Here is a 22,496-nt window from a genome sequence, read left to right as displayed (position 1 = left end):
GGCGCCCCGATGGCCACATCCGTCAGCTTGTCCCCATTCACGTCCCCCATCACTGTCAGGGCTGCCCCAAAGCGGGCCCAAGGATGTCCCTGCTCCCCGCGGAGAACAGCCCGGCATTCCCAGCTAGCCCGCTGCATAACAAAACCAGTGCCAGGCTCCAACTGGGGCAACTCCTCCATCCTACGGTGGGGCCCACCCAGTCCAGGTCCCTGTCGTCAGTCACTCACTCTCTGAGGTAAGGGGCAGACAGACACCTGGCCTCCCCGGGTCTGCTCGTAGTAATGAGGGGCCCCAATAAGGACCAGCTCAGTGTTGCCATCTCCGTCCACATCCACAGAGCAGAGGGAGGCCCCGAAGTAGGAACCGATCTGGAAAGCAGAGCCTGAAGTCACCTTGGCTGCCCTTCCCAGGGAAACCCGCTTCTGAGCCAGACTCCACCTCTCCCCAGCCACCGGCATCTTCCCACCAAGAACTACAAATCCCCCTGCCCAGCCTCATGTTCCACCTCCGTGTCCCCATACCCAACCTGGGTCCCTGTGACTTCGGCCTGTGGTACCCATTGCTTCAACGTCTGGGTGAAGATGACAACCTTTCCAGTGTGCTGGTAGCGGGGAGCACCCAGGATCAGGGCCTGCACCTTTTTCCAAAGGGCCAACTCAGTGGCGTAACCTGTGGGGGTCAGGCCTTGGCTCGTCCATTGTTCCTGGTCCTCCCAGGCAGCTCAACCTCCCTGTCTTGTCCCCCACCTTCAGCCCCAACGTTTTCTCACCCAGGTAAGAGTCCTTCATGTCCACATTCTCCCGAGACATGTTGATGAAGGTCAGGTTCTTATTTGGGGGGTACAAGAAGGCACCTCCAGACCAGCTGAAGCTCCCTACAGCCCCCAGAACTGGTCCATTCTGGGAGGAAAGGATTCCAGTTTGAGAAGACTGGAGCAAGTAGACAGACTGTTTCAAACAAATGCCTGTTACCATTTCCACTCAATTATTTGAATTTCCTTCTTCCCCCAACATGATCCACAGTTTCAATGTTGACCTGACCTTAGTTCTTAGCATCTCTCAGTCCAACCCACTGCTACCGTCCTTCTCTCCCCCTCCTGCCTTCCATCATGCTCTCTTTTGCTTCATTTTCCACCCCAGAGTTGTTGTTGTTAAGTGCTGACAACTCAGTTCAGATTCATAGCAACTCTGTATAGGTCTCAAAGAGCAGCTGATGGGTTTGAACTGCAGTCCTTTTGGTTAGCAGTCCAGTGTTTATCCTATAGCATCACACCATGACTTCTTTGTTGCTGTTGTGTTTCATCAAATCCAAATGTGTAGCCACCAACCTGCTAAAAAACCAAGATGGCGTCTTGTCACCAAGCCCCTGAGGATGATATCTACGACTCTTCCTAACCAAACTCATGGAGACTTCTCTCCCGCCTCTTTCCAGTACTCAACTCCTCCCTGGAATATTCAGCTTGGTAGTCATCTACCACTTGTGAGTGGTGGGTGTTTCCGCCTTTACATTCTTTATTGTCATTTACATTTGTTATTCTGGATCATTTATAACATAAACAAAAGTAGAAAGAAATGGATAATGAACCTCCAAGTACCCATGACCCAGGCTCAGTGATCAATTCATGACCAACCTTGTCCCATTTCTACCACTCAGCCTCCACCCATGGGTCATTTTAAAGACAAGCCTTCTGAATCATTTGAACACACATTTACTTTCAGACAAGTAATGCTGTACTGTCATTTATTGGGCCTGCATGGTCTGGCCCTTCCCACCCTTCTAGCTCTCTCCTCCCATGCTTCCCTTGCTTCCTTTGTTCCAGCCACCCTGGTCTTTTTTTCTCCTAGGCACCTTGTTCCTGCCTCAGGATTTTTGCACTTGCTTTTTCCTTTGGAATAATCTTGCCTCGGATTTTCCCAGGGCTGGTACTTTCTCATCATTCAGACTTAATTATTACAACTCAGACCTCCTCTGACCATCCTTTTTATCTCTCTCAGTAGTCTATTTTATTGTCTGTATGACATCTAAAAGTCATTTGCTTAGTTATTACTTATTATCTCCTTCCACTGGAGTAGGTGCTCCATAGAGTGAGATCTTGTCTTCCTGGCCTTTGATGGGCTCCCTAGCACCTCGTCATTACCTATTGCCTCTGTCTCTTCCCTGACTTAGCAACGGGATTTTTGAAGTCAGGGCCTGCTTTCTGGTTTGTTTTTGAGTCCTAGGGCCTAAGGCCTGTTTCTCAAGCACATGCTTCACTCACCATTGTGAGTGCTGAACTGAAACCTTCTTGAGACATCTCATGCTGGAAGGAACTACTTGTTCTCAACTGGGTTCCTGTGGGAAAATAGGTCACTTAGACTCCTGGAGGCCATGAGACCCTGAGGACTCAGAACAGGTGGAAGAGAATGTGACCCTGAGGATTCAGAACAGAGAGGTTTGGGTTCTGGAAGCAATTTTGGGTCAACTGTGAGTCGGGATGAACTGTTACGGAAGACAATTGGGCAGGGATCAATTCACTTCCAAGACCCAAGCCCAGTTTCTTACTTACCTTCAACTGCAAAGATCTTTTCCTTCAGTTCCTTCTGGATGCTGCCAAGTGCTGCAAAGTTGTGCACCTTGAACACGTGGTCCTGCGGGGGTGCTGAGGCAATGATGTTGAGTTCTTGTTTGGCAGCAGGTTTCTGGAAAGCAACTCCCACCTGTAGCAGACAAGCAACAGAGGAGGAGGAACACATCAGCATTTCTGCCTGGATGTGGTGCATGCTGAGTCTGAGTGAGCGTCGCAGAAAAGGCCTCACCCCAATGGCGTAGCAGATGATCCCTGCTCTCTCCACCTGGGGGATGACATCGCTATATTTCAGGGGGTCTTTGTATTTCTGCCCATCTGTGATAACAATCAAGATCTTCTTGGCACCTTTGCGGGCCCCATTCTTACTATGAAATAGATCCGTCCTGTTGGGGAAGAAAGGAGGATGACGCTGCTGAGATATAACTGATTTGGAGAGAAGAAAGAAGTTATGCGCAGCCCTAGTTGCCAAGGCTCTAAGTCTTTGTTGAAGCAAGACTACCACATTTTTCTCTTTGAGTTAGTGGCTGAGTGCTTTGATCACTGCACCACCAGGGCCCCTTGACCCCATGCTTCTTGTTGTTAAGTGTCACTGAGTTGGTTCCGACTCATAACAACCCTGTATTTCTGAGGAGCAGCTGATGAGTTTGAACCGCCAACCTTGTAGTTCAAACCGACCCTGAGGACGAGTGTTTATCCTTTGGTGCCACACCAGGACCATGCTAAGTGGAAGAAAAGCAGAATGACCATCAATTCCGCTCTGATGATGACCATATAAAATGTGTGAATAAAGACCAGGTTGGAAATAAGATGGTTAGGCTGTTGCTGGTGGTGTTATTGTTAAGTGTCGTCGAGTCAGTTCCTACTCATAGTGACCCTGTATAGGGTTTCTGAGGTGCAGCTGATGAGTTTGAACTGTTGGCCTTGTGGTTCAAACCGATCTTGTGGTCCAGTGCTTATCTTAGGAGTCCAAAAGAAGTAAAGGTAGGCTAGGGGGCTCCCGCTTGTAAAGCAGTGATTTGATCTGCAGTCAAATGCTTTACCACTGAGCTCTATGCCCTGGCTGGTGGGGCTTCTTCATTCTTGTGTACATAGATTATCTTGTTGTTAAAATGCTGTCAGGTAACTGACTATGGGGGCTATGAATAATAGTTATTTTTTCAAAAATATCCTAAATGTTCTTTCCATTTTGTCTTTTTTGTAATTAAACATTAAAAAAAAAGTTCAATTGGTGGCAAGGAGGGGTAGAGCTCCAGCTGGCTCAGATGCAGGGAGGCTGCTGGGAGATGCAGTGCATTCTGGGAAGTAGGAGGAGGGCAGAAGTTGATGAGAGCCTCATGATTCTCCTTGCCTCTTTGACCTTTTCCTCCGAGCCCCCCACCCCCCACCCCAGAGGAAGTTGTCCCATAACTTGGGAGAACCTCAACGGGATGAAAGGGTTCTACACTAGGGGGAGCTAGAATAGGACTACCTTTGTTTGACTTTAAACTTAAGGTACAGAGGTTTTCTCCTGGACCTGAAGGACCAGTGGTTAATCAGAAGAAAAGGTACATTTGGTGGGAGCATCTTTGGTTCAACATTTCTCATAGAGAAGCGTCCAGAGGTTCAGAAAGTTGAGGGACCCAGACATTCAGCTTGGCTCCTTCCCATGGAATCACACCCTCTTCCGTTCCAGCCCATGACCTCAATCATTTCCTGTATGGGCCGCCTGGCACCCAACACAATGCTAGGTACACACACTAAGTGCTCAGTGAAGGGATGGGGGGTGGTGGCGGGACTGGGAGTGGAGAGAAAGGCATCGTGAACAGTTTCTGAGTCCACACCAGGCAGGCAGTCGCATCCCTTATGGAGCAGTGGTTAAGAACTGGACTGCTAACCCACAGGTCTGCAGTTCGAGAAAGATACTTCCATAAAGGTTTATGGTCTTGGAAACCCTATGGGGCACTTCTACTCCGTCTTCTAGGGTCCCTGTGAGTTAGAACCCACTCCACCACAGGTGTTTGGTTTTTTGGTTTTGCCAGGGTTTATCCAGCACCTCCTCTGTGCTCTGGACCAAGCACCTTACAATTGAGCTCATTTAACCCTTACAACCAAGTTGTGAGGCTATCCTCATTTTAGTTTACTGAGACCTTAGAGTCAGTAATTCTTCCAGGGTCTCTCAGGTAGGAGGCAGGGAGCCAGAATGTGAACCCAGATGTGTCTAAAGCCCACCATGTCTCTGGCTGCCTCAGGTGGGCTCCCAGGGCTCAGCCTCTGCAGGGGAAACACTGGAGCAGGAGTCAAATCCTGTGTCAGGGAGGGCCGGCAGAGAGTGAGGGGCCAAGAAGCCTCCACCTGATAGCCCCACACTTCCTTGTTTACCTGCTCTCCCAAAGCCTCCTTAAGCCTCTGAGATGGGCATGCTGCGCCAGCATTCGGGACAAAGTGTGAGGCTCTCAGGCCAGAGACAGTACTTACACTACTTTCAAGATGCCCGTGGCTGTGAACGTCAGCCCTTTCAGTTGGACAATGGGGTCCACCAGGCTCCGAGGGTTCTTGCTGGTCCGAAACTCAGTGAAGGTGAAGTGGGTCTCCAGGAGGTTTGAGTACTGCATCAGAGAGAACTGCAGGGGCCGCGGGGAGAACCACGGGGCCCAGAGGTTCATTGGTCTTTCTTGTTTTTAAAAATAAACGTTTACTTCTGGAATAATTGTGGATATATAAACTATTTCCCATGTGTTTTTGAGACCTTCCAAATCATACACCAAAACAAAACAAAAATTGGCTCAAAAGAATCAAGAGAAAATAGAGTCAAACACAATTAATATTGTTTACATGGTCTATAAGACCAACCATTGCCCACCCCAATAGTTGTAAAAGTTCGATTTTTGAAATTTTACAACATGAAACTAACTTATGGGTTATATTTCTTCACTTCTGAAGTATATAAACATACATTAATTGCTGGTAAATATGCACAATAAAGTAAAGAAATCATAAGTTTCATAGAAAAAATGCTGAAGAATCATCAATTATATGACTGAGTCTGTCAAATGACTCTGTCAAATTTCATGAGCAAAATTATTGACAAATCTTTTCAGTGGTTTTAAACAGCAAAAGCATTTGTATTTCTTCAGGATGGAGGTGAATAGTAAATGTCACAGGGATTGGGCTTGCACCGGAAGACTTGGATTCCAGCCTCATAGTGGCACAGCTCTGCTGAACTATCCCCCCACCTCCATCCCCCAGCCAACCTCACCTCTACCCTATTCCTGGAACCCCCACCTTACACCAGGCTCCCTTCCCAGCTCTACCTCCAGCCACGCTGGCCCTCCCCAGCCCACCCATTCCTCAAGCCTCATGTGCCCAGTCTTCACCAGGACGTTGGTGCCTTTAAACAGGCTCATCACCGTTCTGACAAAGCCTTTCATCTGGTCAAAATCACTTCTATTAATGCTGCCAGAACCATCAATCAGAAAGACGATGTCCATGTCTTGATTTGGACACTCTGTAGGAAGGGAGGAGGCAATCAAAGAGAGACACATGGGTCCCAGAATAAATACCTCTTACTCAACAGTCGGAGTTCTGGTGTGGCGCTGTGGGTTAATGCACCAGACTGCAAAGCTGTTTGAACTGCAAGGTTGGTGGTTCATGCTTACCAGCTGCTCCTTGGAAACCCTATACAGGGTCGCTATGGGTTGAAATCAACTCAACGGCACTTGACAACAACAACAACTCAGCAGTCTGGTTCTTGGCATAGGGTTTGTGCTAGGGAAAGAAAGATTCCACATCCAAACATGCTCGATGTTGTTGTGAAGTTCCAACTCATAGTGACCCTGTAAAGGGTTTCTGAGGAGCAGCTGGTGAATTTGAACCACCGACCTTGTGGTTCAAACAGACCTTGCAGTCCAGCACACTATTGCACAGTGCTACACCAGGACTCCATTTGAAACGTTAAATAGGACAAAGACAAACAAAATCATCTGGAAGATGAAAACCATCATGCACATAGTACAGAGACTGATAGAGTCTGCCAACTCACAGTCACGGTGTTCATTACATATAACAGAGAACAAGAAAATCACCACCAGATCATGATTGGAGGCAGGTCAACCCATCAATGTTGTAGGTGGGACTATAGAAGGTGGAGGTGGGGTGCATGGGCAGGTGAGGCTCATGGTTGGTTTTGGGGCTTCAACCACTTGGTTATGTACATGGTGGTCAGGGTATGACTCATAATCATGTGACCCTAGGTCATAGCTACAGCATGGCTGCAAGACAAGACAAGAAACCCCAACCTCCAACTTTAGTTAGATATCGCACCTGATTGGTTACTTTTGATAAACACCCAGTCAAGTTCCTACTTCTTTGCATGGGCATCTTTCTGCATACTTATTAATCTACTACTTTCCAGCACATTCTTTCTGAGGGTAAAACTGCCCCTCCCTATGCTTGCTTTGGGCTTGTCTTTGTTGTTGTTAAGTGCCATTGAGTCGGTTTTGACCCATAGCAACTTTGTACAGGGTTTCCGAGGAGTCACTGGTGAGCTGGAACCACCAACCTTGCAGCTCAAAGCAACTTTGCAGTCCAGTGCATTAACCCACAGTTCCACCCAAGACTTGTCTAACTGTGACCAAATCGCTGGTTTAACGGTCAACAATCATTGGGGAAGTAGTATAAAGAAGTCGATGTATGTCAAAACTCAAAATGGAGTAAGGGCTACTGCTGTAGACCGCAGCCTTCTACAAACCAAATGTTTTAGAATTTAAGCTCTGATGTAGGCTCCATTACCCCAGGTTTCTAATCCCCTCCATAGAAGAGGCCCAGATCTAATGACCCAGTCCCTCTCTCCTTAGTAAAATCTCCACTGATCCATTCTTCCCACAAGGCCTGGAAAAGTGGAAGAGGAAGTGTGGTAAGACCAGGTGGTTTCTTCATTCATTTCTTCAACAAATATTTGTTGAAAACATACTCTAAGGAGGTCATAACGCGTAGGGAGAGACAGAACAGCAAAGTGGTTCAGTATGCTTATAAGAGAGAGGCAGAGGGTGATTACAGACAGACTCAGAGATGGCAATATGATGAAGGAACAGAAAGAGATGTAGACACAAGTCAAAGAATGTTAAATGCCAACATCTGGAAGAGGCAAGGAAGCAGGATTCCTGAGTAGAATGAGTGCAGTTCTGCTGACATCTTGACTTCAGCTCAGTGAAACTGATTTCAGCTCTGGTTCCAGAGTTGTGAAATAATTATCAGTCACAGAAAACTCACAAAGGTTTGGGCTACCACTCTGTCTTTGGTTAGAAGTCCACCATGCCTGCCATTGTGGCTTCTCTGGTCCAGAGCTTTGCTCTCAGTCAGCACGCTGATGACAGCACTGAGATCGTTTCTATCTTTCTCACAGCCTAAGCACATGGTCCTCAGCTGGAAAATTAGTGACATCAGCCATCACACACACACACACACACACACACACACACACATATGTCAGGCACAGTTTAAGCACATCTATAAATAAATCCTTTCATCTTCATTGTTGTTAAATGCTGCCAAGTCAGCACTGTATAAGATTTCTAAGGAGTGGCTGGTGAGTTTGAACTGCTGACCTTGCAGTTAGCAGCCCAGTGCTTATCCTACAGTGCCACACCACGTCTCCTTAGTTCTTATAAGCACTCCTTTTAGTAAGTCCCATTTTACCAATGAGGAAACTGAGGTCCAAGGAGTGAAGTCATTGGCCCAAAGGGCACGTGGCACCAGCCCTCGGTTCCTGCTCTTTAGTACTATGCAGACTGGTTCTCAGAGAGAGTCACCACAGTGTCCCTAGTCCCTGTTCTCAATGGAAGACACTGGCAATGGCAAACTGCGCATAACGTCTGCTCACTGAGAGGGTGAAAGGTGGGTTTGGGGAATCCTGAAGAAATGCCTCCCTCAGGAATTTCTCATCCTTATCACATGCCTTCAGCCTCCTTCTGAAAGTACAAGTGTCCTTGAACCTGTCGGCAACTGAATGACCCTCAAAGTCCCACAGTCAGTACACTGTCCCATCAACATCTTCACCCCCAAACCAGCTTAGGATCCTGCTCTGATATGCCTCTCCATTGGGTCAGAAAGTGCTCCCGCCCCATCTTGGGCTTGCCGAGGTTCCGTAATCACACTTTGGCCTCCAGAAAGGGCAATGGGCACAGGAGACCATGTCCCAGGCCTGGTGCTCTGCCCATTCTTCAGTGCAGTGTGTGCCCCAAGCAGAATCGCAGTCACACATGAACCTACCTGATAGGGCAGCTGGGACTGTCTGGATGATCCGCAGGTGGGAGTCCAACAGCAGACATGAGCCTTTTGCATACATATTTTCCCCACAGGTTCTGTGCAAGGTCGGGCCACAGGCCTGGGGCAGAAGACTGTGTGAGCAAGGGTTCTCTAGGAGCATCCTTTCCTCTCCTACCCCACCCCCAGCCTCCACTAGCCCCTGTCCCTCCCTTGAGGACCCTCCTGTGCCTCAGAGAAGCTCACCAGCAGCCTGGAGTGATTGGTGGCAGCCTCCAGGGACAGGCCTAGGGACATGTTCACAGCCTCTGGGGGGACTGAGAAGGCAGACACACTATTCATACTCATGGCACACCCTCATTAGGGGGAGGGAGCTGAGGAAGCGTTCGGATGCCTGCACAAGTTACTCACCATGCAGTGGGATGGGCTGGCATCTGTTGGTGTGGTACGCACAGTCATATAACCGTCCTGTTTGGTTGTCTGCCACCACCTCCAAGGGGGCTCCCACTATGAGCCTGGGGGCACAAACCATGATGTCACGTGCACCTTAGTCCTCTAACTGACATCTTTGTTCTCTCTTCAACACTTTAAAGAGGCTGGTAAAAATTTGGACCTATATGTTAACCTATATAGGCCTATAAGTTAACCTATTAGCGTAGTGGTTATGCATCAGGCTGCAAACTGCAAGGTTAGCAGTTCGAAACGACCAGCTGTTCTGCGGGAGAAAGATGTGGCTTTCTGCTCCCGTGAAGATTTACAGCCTCGGAAACCCTGTACAGGGTTGCTATGAGTCGGAACCAACTCCATGGCACACAACAACAACAACATGACTAAGAATCATTCGGGGTTTTTTTTTACTTGTTTTTGTGTGAGTAGACATAAATGCAGGACTTCTGGTGTGGCATTGCCGGTTAATGCGGTAAACTGCAACGTAGGTTGGGGCCGTTAAGGCCGGCAGTTCCAACTCACCAGCTGCTCCTTGGAAATCCTGGACAGGGTCGCTATGAGTCAGATCCCAACTCGATTGCACTTAGCAACAACAAGAGCAACAACACAAATACAAGAAGCTCTGGTAGTATAGTATTTATAAGTCAGGCTGCTAACCTCAAGGTCAGCAGTTTGAAACTACCAGCTGTTCCACTGGAGAAAGATGAGGCTTTCCATTCCTGTAAACATATAGCCTCAGAAACCTTATACAAGGTTGCTATGACTCAGAACCAACTTCACGGCACACCACCACCACCATACATTTGACTTAGCTTCAATGGCTGGATGATCAGAACTCAGCTAGAGGAAGAAAGAAGAGGAAAAAAAGTGTAATCTGCTACAGTTTGTTGAACTTGACCTATAGACACTTACAGATGTAGTAACTTAAAAGAGAGAACAAATCTTTACAGCAAGGATCATTCCCTCCCCCTCTGCACACAGGGTTGACAGGGATGGACAACTTAGATATTGGCTACCCAAAATGGGGTGGGGGGAAGGCTACAAAGGCAAGAAGTGACTGGCTTACAATCTTTCAAGAGGGAGCCTAGTTTTAAAGGGTGTGGGGGAAGGTAGAATTTCCACTGAGTGGTTTCCAACCTCTCTAGACAGAGCTGGTAAAAGGAAATGGGGATAAGACCCTTGTGATTCAATAATGAATAATTGCTACCAGGACTGAATGTGAATGTTGCAAATGCAAAGGTAGACATTTTGTAACGAAAGGAGGGGAGTGGTTGATATTGCAGTCCAGGAGTGAAGGACCCTGGGACCATCAAGGGAGAAGAGCATAGTGCAGGGCCCTATCCAGAGAAGCAGCTACGCCAGAGATGGAGGCAGAGATGATGATGTGGAGAGACGGAGTGGCTGGGGACTGTGGACTCAGGAAGGGAGAGGGGCTGTGTGCTGGTGGCCAGGGGGCAGGCTTCTAAGGTATACCCTTTGGCTGTGTGAATGATTATATATTCCTGAGTGCTTCCGTGTACATCCAGGAAAAACAAACAAACAAACAAACAAAAACAACCAGAGGGAATGGAAGCAAATGTTGTTGAATGATGATGCATGGAGCGGTTTGTAATCATTGTAATAAAATGAAATACGATAGCATGACTGTAAAGATGATGTTCTCCCATGTAAACTATCACACAATTCATAACAAAAACATTTTAAAAAATGGGGTCTGAAAATGAATCTGTGGTGATGGAAGTTGGAACAGTGGTTATCTTTGCATTTATTGGGTGCTGGTGATCAAGAGGGGACACCAAGAAACCCTGGGGTGTGGGGGAATGGAAATGTCCTTTATCTTGATCAAGGTCATGGTGACCCAGGTAAACACATATTTATATATTACTGAGTTGAGCCTTTCACATTTGTGTGGTTCCACCTGTGTTATATTTCAAAACAAAAAAAAATTTAAAACCTTGCAAGTGCCTGCCTGGATTGCTCCTCTGGCTGAAGAAACACACTGTCATTTAGTGAATCTCAACTCATAGTACCTTTATAGGATGAAGTAGAACTTCTCTACGGGGTTCAGTTTGCTTGTACCCATAATCAATGCTCATGGAAGCAGCAGTCAAGAAATCAGATGATGTGTTGCATTAGGCAAATCTGCTGCGAAAGACTTCTTGAAAGTGTTCAAGAGCAAAAAAATCAGTTTGAGGACAAATGTGTGCTTAATCCAAGTCATGATATTTTTAATTGCCTCCTATACATGTTGGTCAATGAATAAGGAAGACTGTAGAACTGATGTATTTGAGTTGTGGTGTTGAAGGAGACTATGGAAAGTACCATGGACTCCCTGAAGAACAAAGAAATCAGTGTTGGAAGAAGTACAGCCAGAATGCTCCGTAGAAGTGAGGATGGTGAGATTTCATCTCTCATACTTTGGATATATTATCAGCAGGGATCAGTCCCTACAGAAGGACATCATAACTGGTAAAGTGGAGAGTCAGCAAAAAAGAGAAAGATCCCAACAACAAGATGGATTGACAATGGGTTCAGGTGTAACAATAATTTTTAGGTTGGCCCGGGACTGGGCAGTGTTTCGTTCTGTTGTGCATAGGGTCGCTATGAATCAGAACCAACTTGATGGACACCTATCAACAACAACAAAAGCAAAATTAAAATGTGAGGCCTCTTGTTCAAAAAGCAGGAAAAAAGCTTTTTTCCTTCCTTCTGCAGTCTCTCAACTTATCCTATTGATTTTTGTTTGCTATTTTGTGTCACGCTCCTTCAACCACAAAGATACCCAAAGGTTTGAGGGTACAGGGTGTACCTGACCCTGACATTCCTCAGCTCCTGACCAGCAGCAGAGGGCAGGTTTGATCACTGGGCAAAGGTGAGGGCATGGGGTGTGATGTGGAGCTGGCAGCCGCCAAGAACCTTCATGGAGTCTGTTGAGGGTGGGGTGGTGGAGGTGTGCATAGCTAACCTTCCATCAGGAAATATTTTATCTTTATAAAATAATTGCATATTTCAGGAGGGAGACTACAGAACATTAAATTCCAAATGCAGCCTCCCCCACTTCTTATCATGGCAATGGGTGACTAGGGCTGGTGCCATCTGTGTGAGATCTCATAGCGTCACCTCCTCTGCCTCCTCAGAGCTCTTTTTGCGTATCCCATCTGATCAAATCTTTGTTTCTGCTGTTGTGTGTGCTGCCAAATCGATTCCAACTCATAGTGACCTTGTATAGGGTTTCCTAGAGTGACCGGTGGGTTTGAACCACCAGCTTTGAAGTTACCCATCCAGTGCTTATCCTACAGCACCCAGCAGGGCTCATAGACTCTTTAGTAATGCTTATTATCAATCTGGAGTACTGATGTGGTACTGCAGGATAATGCACTGGACCTCAAGGTCAGTTTGAGCCACAAGGTAGGCGGTTCACATCCACCAGGTTCTCCTCATATAGGGTCACCATGGGTTGGAATCAACTTGATGGCACTTAGTAATAACATTATCAATCTAATCATAGAATAATGTATGAGAAACATAGTTTTACATTGTTTAAGTAATATTTTAGATTATATGAATGCTAACAGTAATTTATTAGCAATTAACAATTTGTCTTTCTACACTGAATTACAACATTATTAGTTCCAACATTATTAGTAACTGAGCAAAAACCTTTTAAATGTTTCTTTCTCTTTCCTTTAATTACTACTTTGTTCTCAAAAAAGGCATTTGATATAGATTTACAAATACTGCTTTGTAGCTAAAACACCAGGAAGCTTGAAAAAAACAGCCACTGTAAAAACGGCAGCCAAAGGCATGCAATGAAAACACAATTGTAAATTGAGGAATAACAGCTCTGACCTTCATTATCCAACTGCAGAAAAAAGTAAATTAGCTTAGTTTTAAACGTGTAAGTATACAAGGGGTCGCCGAGAAGTTTGTGGGACAATTCCATTATCTTTTCACTTCACTTTTCCACGAACTTTTTGATACTCCCTCATATCCATACATATAAACTGGACTTTGGAGAAATGTTTTTGTTGTTATAACTCACTACAGGGATATTTCTATTTAAAAATAATATTCGTTCACTGAAACTGCAGCCAGGTTTTATAGGCAGTCATTTTGGTGTCACCCCTCTGACTGCGTCACCTCTGCATCTCTATTGATGCCATTGGATGACAGGACTCTGTAATTGTACTGGTTATATGCCCTGAAGATGGCCCTGTCTGAAGGGTAGATTCAAGTCTTCCCTGTCCAGAGTAAGGTAATCTTTCCTGGAAACATGAATAATTTGTGGGGGGTGTTTGGAGTTTAGAAAGAGTCACGGAAGGATGTCTCCCAAATCCTGCCTTTCCTCTAGGATGGCTCCAGCACGTGTGACCCACCAGCCATGGAACTTCATCTGCCTGCAAGATGTAGGGAGAGGAAGCGCTTCTTACCGATTTCTGCCACACTGGGCCATGCTGTGCCCAAAGCCAGCTCCGTCCTCATGGAAAACTGTCGGCTCCTCCACATCCAGGTTGAACCCATGATAAGAAGCCAAGACTGAGGAATATGGGAAGGGAGATCAGAGAAGCACCCTCCTGTGTGGTCCCCTGACTTCTTGCCCCATCCCACTCCAGCTTCATTTCTCCATCAAACTCCTCTCTTTCCAACTTGTTTTCTGATTTTCCATCTGTGTGGTGTCCACTCCTCTTCCCTCCCTCAAAAATAATCAAATTGCAATGCAAAAAGCCAACAATCCAGGGAAATGCTCTCTCAAGCACACTTTACTTCAAAGTACACGCATAGTCTAAAATGAGACCAGGTACCTGGCATGTTGGTGTCCTGGTGTGGTGCTGTGGGTTAATGCACAGGATTGCAAAGGAGGTTTTAACTGCAAGGTTGGTGGTTCAAGCTCAGCAGCCACTCCTTGGAAACCCTATACAGGATCGCTGTGGGTCAGAATTGACTCGATGGCACTTGACAACGATAACAACACCTGGCATATTAAGCCAGAAATGTCTAACCACACAACTGATTGTTTAAATCAGAATCTACTGAGGGTGAAGGGGGAGGGCATCAATCCATCGGAACTGCCCCAGACAAACAATAACATATGGTCACTCTGTATAAAAACAATCCTTCTATTGACAGAGAACCCCAGGATCCATAAAATTCTTTCATTAATTATTTGCTTCTTATATATGCCTCCCTTAGGGTCAGGCTCTCAGGGGCCAAAAGCAGCACCTATCTTGTTCTTTATTTAGCGCCTATTATGGCGCTTGGTGGACTTCTGGTATGGCACTGTGGGTCAGCACTGGACTGTGAGCCACAAGGTCGGCAGTTCAAACCTGCTCCTCAGAAACCTTCTACAAGGTCGCTATGAGTCCGAAACGACCTGAAGGCACTTAACAACAACAACATGACGCCTGGCACTTAACAGGTGTTTAACTAGCCAATTGGATGACAGCTAACAACAACAAATCAGTACTTGTCAACTGACCCAGAATCACACAGCAATTTACTGGTACAGCCAGGATTCCAACTGTTGGGAGCAGCTAAACAGAAGGTCTCAGACTTGGGGGCAGTTTAACCCAAGGATTGCAACTAAACAATTGTGGTCCAGAAAATCGGGTTGCTGCCAGGTCAGTCTACCCTCTGAGGAACTTGCAAAGCCTGCCTCAGGGAACAAGGAATTTGCAAAGCCTTTCCTTGTATGCAGCCATGGCCTTCAGTTTAGTCTGCAAAAACATGTAGCTGCCCCATCTCTGTGTCCCTAGCAACTACATTTTTCTGATAAAGTCCTGCTAACTGCTTGCATCATACACCAAATGTTTTTTGCACTTTTCCCTGCCCCCAGCACTTTCTTTTGATATATAATAACGTGCTGAATCTAGGTCTGAGTCACAGTATCTCCATCAGCGTGAGTGTCCCACCTGGTCCCAACTTTACTTATTTCATTTTGTGTCTCGTGTCTTCCTTTTTTTCTAATCTCCTATCCCCCCCAATTGGGTTTAATCTCTCTGCGCTGTTTGCAGAGTATAGCCACTTATCGGACGCAGCATCCACCTTTCCTGATTCTTGACCAAGCACATTCCCCTCTCTGGTGACTAAGCTGGAACTGCTTGTGGAGAGACAACCGCAACATTTCAAGGTTTTTTCCTGACTCTCCTGTTCCTTAGCAGGCATCTTTCCTCTTCATTCCTCCTAGAATTTTCCTCTATCTCAACTCCAACCCAAGAATGGGGAAGCTCTACTAGGGCGAGGAACTAGGCAGTGGTAGTTGTTGCTAAGTGCCATCAAGCCGGTTCCAACTCATATCTACCCTCTATAGGGTTTCCAAGAAGTTGCTAGTGGGTTTGAGCTGCTGAGCTTTTGGTTTGCAATCCAGTGCTGATCTAAGCAGTCCCAGAGAGGGCCCAAAGTCAGAGTCTTGGGGAAGAGGTCAGATGCATAGGGTGCAGGCATGGGATCCTCATGCCCCATGTCTCCCTCCTTTCTAGTGATTCTGCTGCTGAGCGGGAACTCAGCAATTACAATCTGGCAAGTGGCAAGATGTCAAGGGGCTCAGACTCAAGGAGCTCAGAGGCAGGTGGGTGACATCAATGAATGACATGGGTGGGTGTGAGTGCCAGAAAATGGCAGGAACAGCAGAGCTTGTGTCCCTCATAAAGGAGGAAATCACTGCAAGGCCCCAGTACCCAGAGCTGCCAGATAGTCCCATTTCTCAAGAGAAGTTAGAAATCTGGAAATTTGTGTGAAATCAGTGTGTGGTCCTGATACAGTTTTCAAGGTGATGGACTGAAACCTTTCTGCTCCCTTGTAACTTCTTTGGCTTTTCTTCCCTGAGGAAGCTAGGACAGACTCCTCCGGCTCTCACAGTACCCATACCAGGGCCCCCATGTGGGAAGAAGGGAAGTCTCAATGAATGTAGCCATCTGAAGAGGCAGCTCACCCTTCATCTGGTCTTAAGTCATGAGCCCATCTTCATTCACTGTGTTCAGATTGTGCCCTGCCACGGATTTCAGGTGATTTCTTCTCCCATGCCAGAACCAAGTGCCTTGCATCTGCCTTTGTTGTTGTTAAGTGCCGTCGAGTCGGGTCCGACCCATAGCGACCCTGTACAGGGTTTCCGAGGGTGTAAATCTTTACGGGAGTAGAAAGCCTCATCTTTCTCCCGCGGAGCAGCTGGTAGTTTCAAACCACTGACCTGAAGGTTCGCAGCCCGATTCGTAACCACTACACTACCAGAGCTCCCTAGTCCCCCTGCATCTGCCTTTAGGCCCTCCTAATTGCTGTCTGCACTGACCCACAGTCTCCCAGCCCACCCTATCAGAAAGAGGACCCCCTTCCCAACTTCTCCCCATCCCAGAAGGTCCCCACTCACCTCCTAGGAGAAGAACAACTTGAAAGAAGGCCATCCCTGAGAGAACCTGAAGAGCTTGGCAAAAGGGCATTGACTGGTGCTCAGTGTCTTGAGAATGAGATACTGATGAAGTGTCCCCATGTGGAACGGGGAGGAGCCCAGTGGGGAAGAGGACCGCTATATAACAGAAGTGAGACAAGAAACCAACAACAACCTTGGGCAAAGTTTCTCATACTCCCTCCTCTATCACCTACTGGGGCTTGGCTTCCTTTTCCAGGACCTGTTTATCCCAGAAGACCACCCATCCCCAGTCCTTGTCACCCAGTGGTACCCAGGGAATCCCTGTAGCTCCATGGTGCCTGAAGAACTAGGCTTACACAGTGTAAGAGGAGGAAACAGGACAGGTGACGAAGCCCCCATGAAGTGGGTGTAAGCTGAAGGGGACAGACCCTCACCTTAGGTAGCAGTTGGGGCAGCACCTGGATTGAGGTGTTGTTTGAAAAGGCAGATAGCCACCAAGAGGAGAATGAATAACCAAACTGGTAAATTCATACAATTTATTAAGACTCAACATTGCTGACATCAGATGGATCATGACTGGAAGCAGAGAATACCAGAAAGATGTTTACCTGTGCTTTATTGACTTTGCAAAGTCTCTCAACTGTGTGGATCATGACCAGCTACGGATAATATTGAGAAGAATGGGCATTTCAGAACACTTAATCATGCTCATGAAGAACCTATACATAGACCGAGAAGCAGTTGTTCAAAAGAAACAAGGGGACACCAAATGGTTTAAAATCAGGAAAGGTGTGTGCCAGGATTGTATTCGTTCACCATACTTATTCAATCTGTATGATGAGTGAATCATCCTAAAAACTGGATTATAGGAAGAAGAACATGGCATCGGGATCAGAGGGAGAAGGATTCATTAACAACCTGAAATATGCACATGATACAACCTTGCTTGCTGAAAGCACCATAGCAACATGCAAGCCTCCGTTGGCAAAGGGGAGGGGGCTGGGCTTCAGTATATTGGTCAGGAATCAAACCCCGGTCTCCCACATGGAAGGTGAGACTTCTACTGCTGACCTACCACTGCCCTCAAGCATCAAAGCATGGTGGTGGTGGTTGTGTGCCTTGGATTCGGTTTTAATTTATAGGAATGCTGTAAATCTTTGGGGGAGCAGAAAACCTCATCTGGTGGATTTGAACTGCTGATCTTGCAATTAAAAGCCCAACATGTACCCCACTACACCACCTAAAATAGTTTTCTAAGCAGAAATTTTACCTCAAATTCTTGTCCCTCAATTTACTTGAGCTGATATTTAATGGATAGAAGAAATTAATGTTCATATACTAGAAAAACATTGATGGCATTTCTGTAGAGAACAGTGGCAGGAATTGTGGTTCTGAGTCTTCGTGTGGCGCTTCAGGATAAACACTGGACTGCTAACCGTAAAGTCAAACCCACCAGCAACTCCTAGGAAATCCTATACAGGGTTACTATGAGTCAGAAATAGTTCAACAGTACTTAACAAGAGCAACTTCCTTACAGTGACGCTCTAGGGCCATAGTGGGTTATGAGTCACCAAAAGGTTAGCAATTTGACTCTACCAGTTCCTTCACAGAAGAAAGATGAGGCTTTCTGTCAAAACCAATTTGATGGCACACAACCACCACCACTTCCTTACAAAGACTGCCAAGGCCACGTTAAGCAGCTGCCATCTCTCTCTGGTGACAGGGTCTGTGGCAGGCAGTGTCCCTGTTACCCACTTCTGTGGGTCTGTGACCTTCTCTCTGTGGGTGGAGCCATAATATAATTTTCTGATGATTCTTCTTAATCCAAAACTGTCACTAGATCTCATTTTTTAGACATACTCTTGAACATCACATTTTATATATAATCTTTAATTGTGGACTTCCTTTCAAAAACAAAGGAGCCCTATTGGATTACACATTGGGCTACTAACCACAGGGTCAGCAGTTCAAATCCACCAGTGACTCTGTGGGAGAAAGAAGAGTTTCTCCTCCTGTAAAGGTTCCCATTAAGGTTTACAGCCTCGGGAACCCTATAGAGGGTTGCTCTGAATTAGCTCGATGGCAGTGGGATGCGGGTTTTCAAGAGCAAAAGGAAACCTGGTGGTACGGTGGTTAAAGTGCTCAGCTGCTAACCAAGAAGGATGTGGCAGTCTGCTCATGTTGTTAAGATTTACAGCCTTGGAAACACTACGGGGCAGTCCTACTCTGTGTTATAGGATAATGACGATTCAAAATGGACTCCCGGGTAATGAGTTTTCACAAGCAAAGCTTGATGCTAAAATCCTGCTAATTTCAGCAAATGTCAGACTTCCAACTTTGCCTTAATTGTATCATCACTCGAGTCAGCACAATTTTTGTTTCCCCTTGATTTTCAGAGAACAATAATGGCAAACTGTAATAACATATTCAAATACGTCCAAGAACCAATCGTCTTTGTATCAGGCCCAGCGCCCAAAGCTGACTCAGAGAGCAGTGTGTCTGCAGGAAACTTCTTACAGGACCCTTACTTAAGAGAAGCACTAACTTTCAGTAACATTTTAAAGAAATTATACTTTTTTAAAAAAGAAAAAAAAAAGCATATTATGTTAAGTCAGTTTAAAGAAGGACATTAAAAACACTTTTCACCAGAACGATCCATGCCTGCTTGTCTCATAGGTCTCCATAGGTTAGGGTCCACATTCAGTGTTTTCCCTCCTACTTTTTATTTCAAGGAGCACTGGTAGCTTAGTGGTTATGAGTCGAGCTGCCAACCTTAAGGTCAGCAGTTCAAAACTACCAGCAGTTCCGTGGTAGAAAGATGAGGCGTTCTGCTCCCATAAAGATTTACAGCCTCAGAAACCCTGTACAGGGTCGCTATGAGTCGGAATTGACTCCACGGTACTTATGAACAACAAATCAACAACACTCTTTATTTCAGTTAAACAAGAAAATCTTAATTCCCAGTTATTAATCACCAGGAATGGCAGCACATGTTGACCACAATGTATGATAGTTTCAAATAAAACATGAACCCATACATGATGGAGAAATTTCTCATTACTTTTAGAGTTTCATAAGGTACTCAGTCAATGAGCATTCTAAAGAGGGGTGTTGAGTGCAGAGATAAGAAGGCATATTAGCTACTGGATATCTATCCAGGTCTGCATTTGGATCAGAGATTGTCTTTATGTTTAGTTGCAGCCTTGAGATGCGATTTTAAATTACATCCAACAGTATATCCATCATTTGTTTGTTTGCTTTTCTCTGATGGGTAAAGAACATCTTCAAGTCAGGAGAATGAGGGTAATACAATTTGGTTGTAGAAATCCCAATAGTTAGCCATTGGGCCTGACAGACCTGCCTGCCTGCTGTCTGACCTGCCCGTATCCTGCTGGTTCTAGGAGTCATCAGCAACTAGTCAGCTTATTGTCATTTGACTTGCATTTCTTGGCTGTCAGCTCTGTAACTCAGAAGTCTGCAGCCTCACATCTGACCAACAGATTTAGGACTTGCCCACCTCTGTAACTATGTGAACCATTTCCTTGACAGAAACCTCTCTTTGTATACATGAGAGTGAGTCAAAAAATTATCCGCACTCCAATTACATTAAAACGCCTGTCTATGTCTATGGCTGGTGACAACATTAAGCGTGCCCGTGAAATGATTCTGTGACAATGAATTAGGTGGCAAATCATTTGTAAATCAGCCATGGCTCCACCTACGAAATAACCCACGAAAGACTTGGGTTTCGAAAAGTTAGTGCAAGATGGATACCAAAACAACTCACCGAAGAGCATTAACAGAAATGTTTGGACATCTGCAAACAAAACTTGGACCAATACTTGAAAGAAGGTAACCGTTTTTCTTTAAAAAATTATTACTGGTGATGAGACACGGATTCACCACTACGAGTGGTGATGAGAGCAGATGGCAGAGTATGGAATGGAAGCATGCTCAATTGCCGTCCAAGAAAAAGTTCAAAAGTCAACCTCAAGTGGAAAATGATGCTTATGGTTTTCTGGGATTCTCAACAAGCAAGGGCCCGTCTTGGGAACCCTATCAGGAAGAAGGTTTAAATAATCAACACTGCTCTCATTACAGTGAGATGCTCACTGAAGAGCTGAAGCCTAAACTTTGATAAAATGCAGATGACTGCTATCCTAGGGTTTTGTGATCTTGCATGACAATACACGTCCAGCACTCCTCTGCCCACACTGTTGACACTCTGCAAAAACTTTGCTGTAAGGTGTTAAAGCATCCTCCCAATAGTCTAGATCTTGCTCCATCAAACTGTTGCATGTTTGGTTCCCTGAAAGCAGCCCTTCAAAGATGAAGATTCATCTCTGATGAAGAAATGAAGGCAGTGGTACATTTGTGGCTCATTATTGTTGTTGTGAAGTGCCATTGAGTCGGTTCTGACCCATAGTGACCCTGTATAGGGTTTCCGAGGAGTAGCTGGTGAGCTTGAACCACCGACCTTGCAGTTCAAATGACTTTGCAGTCTGGTGCATTAACCCACAGCACCACACTTCAGCCTAAATAATTTTTTAATAAGGGAATACAAAAGCTGTTGACAGATGGACAAAGTGTATTATTGAAAAGCAAAGAGAGTATGTTGAAGAATGATGTATTTTACTTTTTCTAAAAGTTGTTTAAAATTAATTCTAAAGCCAGAGTGCAGATAATTTTTGACTAGACCTCATACATCTATAAGCTTCATTAATTTTGTTTCTCTAGAGAACTAAGTAAGATAAGCCCCCTTGCATTTGGTGATAAAATTCATCAATTTTTCATGTAAAGCTTTATGTTGCAGTTTTTCCAAGAAAGCTCTGTTGCTTCCCTGCAAGGTCATGGTGCTTTAAGAATGACAAAAAAACTTCGATAGTGTCATGCTGAACAATAGACACAAAGAGACAGCTGACCCAATAAAATCCAGTCTTTAGATGACATTTTATTCTCGAGGCATATTGTAGTTTGTAGACTCACAGTTATTCATCTCAGCATTCTTATAGTTCTATACTGTATATGTACATGAATCTCATCCAATAGGTATTTTGTTGACATTATCCTAAGTCATAGCAATTATTGATTTTTTAATGACAACTTTCATGTTTCAATGAATCCCATTTGAATCATTGATCCATTTTTGTGGTTTGTAAATAAAATGCAATACAATAGCAACTCTGAAAAATGCAAATTTAATTCATGTAAACAATAACACACAGAGGAAAGCTATGTGAAGATAACACCTTGCTGCAAGAATGTTCGACCAGAGTCCTCTGCAGTCCTTATAACCCAGGGGCAGCTAGTAAGGACACAATTATGATATAACCAGACTTCTGGGAAATGCATGTCCCAAATGTGTGAGAAGAATGTGGCTAAAATTATTTATTGCCTTTTTGTCCTTGAAAAACCTGAGTAGAACACCCATCTGCCTGTGGTTCATGAAACACATTTTTTTAAAACCCCACTATAGGACCAGATTCTCATTAAAGTATTTTATAATTTAACTACTTTCAATGGTGGTTTAAATGGAGGATGAGTGGTTTGTTCAGTACTGTATTTTATAAATATCACTGGTGACTAGTTCAAGAAGGGAGCTCAGGGTCTGAGGCTACTGTTCATGTAGTTCTAGATATTCCAGGCCAAGACCCCAGGGAGACGGGAGCACAGCGGGGACGCTGTGGTAGGAGTCACCATTTGGAGCTTTAACAAGACAAATGACCTTTGCCAGACAACGTTTCTAAAACAGCCTGCTCCCAATCTCTGCATGGGGAATATTTCTCCCCTGTTGGACCTGGCTTAGGTGAGAGTAAGAGGACTGGAAAATTTCTGAAGAGAAAGCAAGTCCAAAGGAGAATATGAGGTAGGAGCAAAAGCTGC

The 22,496-nt window shown here is 45.4% G+C and overlaps 1 protein-coding gene across 1 annotated transcript in view; it reads right to left on the bottom strand.

Annotated features, from left to right (window-relative positions):
• Nucleotides 1-14,062, bottom strand: part of ITGAD (integrin, alpha D) — a 37,731-nt gene extending 23,669 nt beyond the window's left edge. Inside the window, exons 1-14 of the mRNA XM_006871987.1 lie at nucleotides 14,056-14,062; nucleotides 13,684-13,789; nucleotides 9,218-9,321; nucleotides 9,053-9,123; nucleotides 8,813-8,927; nucleotides 5,920-6,050; nucleotides 5,021-5,166; nucleotides 2,796-2,949; nucleotides 2,546-2,696; nucleotides 2,258-2,331; nucleotides 770-899; nucleotides 527-669; nucleotides 228-368; nucleotides 6-131 (exon numbers count right to left, since the gene is read on the bottom strand). Of these exons, the coding sequence (XP_006872049.1) occupies nucleotides 6-131; nucleotides 228-368; nucleotides 527-669; nucleotides 770-899; nucleotides 2,258-2,331; nucleotides 2,546-2,696; nucleotides 2,796-2,949; nucleotides 5,021-5,166; nucleotides 5,920-6,050; nucleotides 8,813-8,927; nucleotides 9,053-9,123; nucleotides 9,218-9,321; nucleotides 13,684-13,789; nucleotides 14,056-14,062 (1,599 nt within the window). The remainder of the gene's footprint in view (nucleotides 1-5; nucleotides 132-227; nucleotides 369-526; nucleotides 670-769; nucleotides 900-2,257; nucleotides 2,332-2,545; nucleotides 2,697-2,795; nucleotides 2,950-5,020; nucleotides 5,167-5,919; nucleotides 6,051-8,812; nucleotides 8,928-9,052; nucleotides 9,124-9,217; nucleotides 9,322-13,683; nucleotides 13,790-14,055) is intronic.
• Nucleotides 14,063-22,496: the final 8,434 nt, after the last annotated feature.

The sequence above is a fragment of the Chrysochloris asiatica genome, unplaced genomic scaffold (assembly GCF_000296735.1).
Source record: "Chrysochloris asiatica unplaced genomic scaffold, ChrAsi1.0 scaffold00178, whole genome shotgun sequence".
Taxonomy (NCBI): Eukaryota; Metazoa; Chordata; class Mammalia; order Afrosoricida; family Chrysochloridae; genus Chrysochloris; species Chrysochloris asiatica.
This window is presented reverse-complemented; position numbering and strand designations above follow the sequence as displayed.